This window comes from Limulus polyphemus, unplaced genomic scaffold (genome assembly GCF_000517525.1).
Source record: "Limulus polyphemus unplaced genomic scaffold, Limulus_polyphemus-2.1.2 Scaffold299, whole genome shotgun sequence".
NCBI lineage: Eukaryota > Metazoa > Arthropoda > Merostomata > Xiphosura > Limulidae > Limulus > Limulus polyphemus.
This window is the reverse complement of record NW_013665909.1, coordinates 518,550-523,806: the sequence shown is the minus strand read 5'-3', so window position 1 is coordinate 523,806 and position 5,257 is coordinate 518,550. Positions and strand designations below refer to the sequence as shown.

At 34.6% G+C, this 5,257-nt stretch overlaps 1 protein-coding gene across 8 annotated transcripts in view; it reads right to left on the bottom strand.

Annotated features, from left to right (window-relative positions):
* LOC106457171 overlaps window positions 1–5,257 on the bottom strand; it is a 51,191-nt gene that overhangs the window by 14,263 nt on the left and 31,671 nt on the right. For 7 of the 8 annotated variants that reach the window (XM_022383000.1, XM_022383001.1, XM_022383003.1 and 4 more), the window contains one exon: window positions 2,645–3,083. In XM_022383000.1, the coding sequence (XP_022238708.1) occupies window positions 2,645–3,083 (439 nt within the window). The remainder of the gene's footprint in view (window positions 1–2,644; window positions 3,084–5,257) is intronic. The other variant, XM_022383002.1, reaches the window with a different exon arrangement.

The following is a 5,257-nucleotide window of genomic DNA, read 5'->3' as shown; positions in this document are numbered from 1 at the left end:
TTGCCCTGTCCGAGCCAATCTCCTGACATGAACCCCATCGAAAACCTCTGGGCCATACTCGACCGGCAAGTCAAGAAACAACCAAAAAACCAGCTTCAAAGAGCGATCTACTCCAAGTTTTTAAACAAGAGTGGGCGAAAACCCCACAGTCTAAAATTGACGAGATGATTCTCACGATGCCCCAAAGAATCAACGAACTCTACGAAGCGAAAGGAAGATCTACTAGATATTAATTAAATTATAAATATATCAATTCATGTGAATATGACTGATAAATTTCATTTTATCTGAAAAGGTGGTGTCTATTTACTTGTGACCACGCTGTGTACAAGCAAACAAAATAAGAAATATTCGTACGTATATGAATTTTAAGAGTTGGTTAAGGGTTAGGGTTCCGTGACGGGAGGAACGAAATATGAAGATTCCATGGGTTCGTAAAGTTTGAAAACTACTAGTTTATTATATATATATATAGTCAGACTCTCAGAGAAATATTTTCACACCTGTAACATCCCGAGTTAAGATAAAATATAGCATTTCCTCCTCTGTACACACTAATATTGATGGTTTTTGATAATAGTACAGTTGATTAAGATGACGTTTAACAGAGGCTGGGTGTGACACGCCCTGTAGCACAACGTACTAAAACCGGTGACAAGTTTTTATATGACACCAAAGGCACCACACGATTGGCTTTACGCTCTCTCTTTGAAATACAAAAATGTTTTGAAATGATATCAAAAGATATGTCGTCCTCCTGTACTTACTCCACTGGAATACCAAGATGGGTATATTCAGCCATTAAAAAATATTGGTAGATAGTTTTTACCTCATGCATAGCTGGGCTAATGAAAACTGGTACAGCAAGTGCTGTTGTTTGTTTGTTTCTGCTGCTTGAAAGTTAAACTCATCAAAATGGCAGCGGCTCATGTCGTGTTTTTTTATGTGTATCATTGGCGGCATGAACAGCACGTCACGTCGTGAAACAGAATCAATGTATGATTGTTAATAATTAAGAGCAAATCATGTAACGTATTGTGTATCATTGTTAATATCATGGACAGAACACCATACTGACAATCTTACACATAACTGCAGCTTTACATAGTGTCCTGTCCATGATATCAACAGTTATACTAACAATCTTAAACATAACTTCACCTTCACATAACTGTTAATATCATGGACAGGACACCATGTGAAGGTGAAGTATTGTTTAAGATTGTTAGTATAACTGTTGACATCATGGACAGGACATTATGTGAAGCTGCAGTTATGTGTAAGATTGTCAGTATAACTGTTAATATCATGGACAGGACACCATGTGAAGTTGAAGTTATGTGTAAGATTGTTAGTATAGTTGTTGATAAAAATGGCAGGGCGCGTCAATTGACGCCCTGCTAATACTGAGGTCAGGGCATTTTGTAAAACTACAGTTTTGTATGTGAATGTTGATCTCAAGGAAATCACAATCTTGAGAGGTTCATTGACCCTGAAAGGCAGGATACTTTATGGTATAAAAAGCGTAAAACACTCCTTTACGCACATAAATCGTGTACAATCTGACGTGTAGGTGTTAACCTTAATAGTTTCTGATACAGATATCCTATATAGTTAACATGCTAGAAAAATACGAAGATGTATAATTATCGACACATCTGTATTTCATGTCTTGAAATAAAGTATTAAAGACAGTTATTCCAGGCCTCAAGAAATAAGGTATTCAAAACAAGAAGTACAGGCTTTAAGATATAAATACAGTGGGGTAAGATATAATTAGACATAACAGAAACTCTCAGAAACTCTTTGTATATTTTCTGCATATGTGGCAAACGTTGGATAAAATTTGTATTATCACATATTGCAAAGAATTTCGTTTGTTTCAGCTATAGAGACTATCAAAATGTTCATTCACTTACTTTTTTGCTATAGGAAATGTCTAGAATTTATTGACAGAAGAATAGCGAAATACTATTAAAAGTATATACAATTTTGCTGAAACGTTGTTGTACCTATATGAAGATGGCGCTGTTTGCATATGGACACCATAAATGTGAAGTACATATCAAAGTGAATTTTTAATTTCAGTAACAGGCACTTTGAATTCAAAAATAAAAACTTGTGGAAATGAAAACATATGCGATTTTAAAATATGGTTTTAGTTCTTTTATAATGAAAACGTCTCTTTTTAATTAAAAAAGATTCTGTTCGATGTCGAACAAATAGATTAGGTGCTAAAATGTCACAGATATAAAAGCAAAAAGAAAAACAAAACTATAGGATAACATAATGAGCACAATGTTGCAATATTTAAAACAGAACTTGGCGTCAATATTTAAATGGACTTTAAATACATCAGTAAAGATGGCCCAGCTATCCAAATAGAATTACTGATCTACGAACTTAAACTGATCAACAAATACGCTTTATCCTTGCCAAAAACACTACTATTAAAAATGAAATCTTAATATTATAAGTTGAATATATTTATCTATAATTACTTTTATGCTTGGAGAATGAAGACAGATTTAATAAATGTGCAAAAAAGGTTTTCAAAATGAGCTGTTACTTATGTTCCAGCAAAGTGACCATACTAGTTTTTCCGTTGTGGTACGGTAGATGGCGTGTTTATTGCAATACTTACAAGATGGTGAAGATTCTGCTATTTTCAAGTCATCAACTCCCAGCTTTCTTCTTAGTTTTGGAGAAGGGATCAGCTTAGCAGCCTTAGCTTTAAGAGACATACCTCTACAGTCGTCTACCGACTTGGATACATAAATCTTAGGTAGTTTCTCTTGAGACGCTTCGGCAGGTCCTCGCCTGCAGGAACTCTTGTTACTGTTAGATTCCAATAGAGGGTGGCTTTTAACCTGGAAGTTTCTGTTAGTTGTCGTGATGTCTAGTTCTCTTAGGCTTGCGTCTACTTCATGCGCACTCTTGTTCAGGTGGCTGTCAATCTCTTGTAATGTTCGGTTCAGCTCCACTAGTTGTTCCTGAAAGTGATGCTGAGTCTGTGGTATTTGATGGATACTATGTGGCCGAGACTTTTTGCTACTTTGCAACTGTTTCTGTAAAGTACCCATCTGGTGGCAAAAGTGAAATTTATCACAAAATAATATCAAACAGAATGGCACCAGACTATTTGTAATTGCTCTAAAAGCAGTGCTTCTTTGGCGAGTTGAGAGATTTTTAAGAATGATAAAACACACCAAATTTCGTTATTGAAAGTTAAAATAAGATTTACTGGCTAAAAAAAATTGCATTCTTTAAAATATTCAACGATATTAAATCTACAATCGCACTCTTTGCTAGTTTTTATAACACAGTAATAGAAATATTCACGTGTAGTATTGTGTTATTACTCACTGAGAAACTATTATGACATAAAATATGTTATGCAACAGCTATTATGTTACCGTACACATTTTACACAATTAAATGTACATGGAATCAACTTATCAAAAATTTACTATTAATGAAAATATTTCATATAGTATTTAAAAACTACAAAATTTCAGTCACTATAGTGACAAAATGGTCATTTTTTTCACCTCCAACATAAGAGGTTTGTATATATTTTTAAAACATCAATACAGAGCATATATAAAGCAACCAGTGTTCCTTCTTAGAATATATTAATATAGTGATACAGAGGGTTGAGTACGTTATATTATGCAAATTAGAAGTCACGTGATGATTATAGAGGATATAAAGTCGGGGCGGGACAAATTGTATCAGAACTACATTTTGATGTTGTATGGCGTTACGTAGCTAGTGTGATGCTAACGAAATCTGATTGATTTGGGGAACAACTCTTTCCGATACAAAATATTCATACATTCGTCTCATTAAGATGCATTTAGATCGGGGATTTAGAACTTCCAAGGCGGAGATATCCCTTGTAATTAAGGACTCTTGAAAACAAAAAATATGGATCAACTTGGGATACTAGGGCTATTCGGAAATGAACGGTATTAATGCATATTCTAGCTGTGGAAAGCGAAGTGCGGCGTTTCATACCAGGTTAAAATCCAAGAACACAAAAGTCTGTGACAAAAGTATAGCAACAGTATAAAAATAATAAAGCATGATCTCTGTCTGGAAAAGCGAAACAAGTCACGTGCACACAGTTGTTTCGGTCACATATTTGTTAATAGTTACACACTCCAAGTAGATGGAGAATGAAATAAGTATTCATGCTATTCCACACGGAGACGTCAGAAGCTGTGCCTATGCAATCAAACCGTTGAAGCAAGTGCTGGGAAAACATCATCTTCAATGGCTTATGGAAAACCTTAAAAGAAGAATAGTGTGCTTTGGACATGACAGCCTTATAATAGAGCCTTTTTCAATGGAATCTATGCTGTAGAGCTATTGTTAAGATGCACGGTCGCCATACAGAGCACGACTGGACAAAGTGACATGGATTGTAGCAATATGGGGATGCTCCAAAATCGTTTTGCTATAAGGTACTCAACCTCCATTGTTACAACTTAGAAATCTTTTCAAACAAAATTCTATCACTTTTTATTTGTTTAAATAACTTTTGAATATAAGAAAGACTTAGAAATGCAGATGGTGTTTATGTAGGTGGATAGTTTTACAATAGGCAGAATGTGTTACTAAGGTTTTAGAGGTGTATGGTCTTAGTAGGCATAACATTCATTTTTCAGTTGAACCTTATAAGTAAAACATGAAATATATTTTACAAATGCAGATAATGTTACTAAGGACAGTGTTTTTATATATGTTTTACAAAGATAGACACCACCCAGTGGCACAGCGATATGTCTGCGGACTTATAACGCTAGAATCTGGGTTTCGATACTCATGGTGAGCAGAGCACAGATAGCCCATTGTGTTGCTTTGTGCTTAACATCAAACAAACAAACATACAAAGGTGAACTGTGTTTGTATAGACAGATTGTTTTACTAAAGATAGTGTTTGTATAGATGGAGGGTGTTGCTAGGCGGATTATGTTACTAAGGTTCTATAGGTGGATGGTCTTACAAAGGCAGATAGTGTTTAACAGGACTGCACACAGATTTCAACTTATCGTATTTTTCGATGTATAAACGCATTTTTTTACCCCAAAATTTGATGTCACAATCTGCTTGCGTCCTATACACCGAAAGTATGAATAATATATATGTATATAAACGATATACACACAAGCCATGTGTAAGTATATTTAAATAGGCATGCATAGTTTAGTTCAATTGAATGCGTTATTTATAACAATAGTAATTTTTTTCT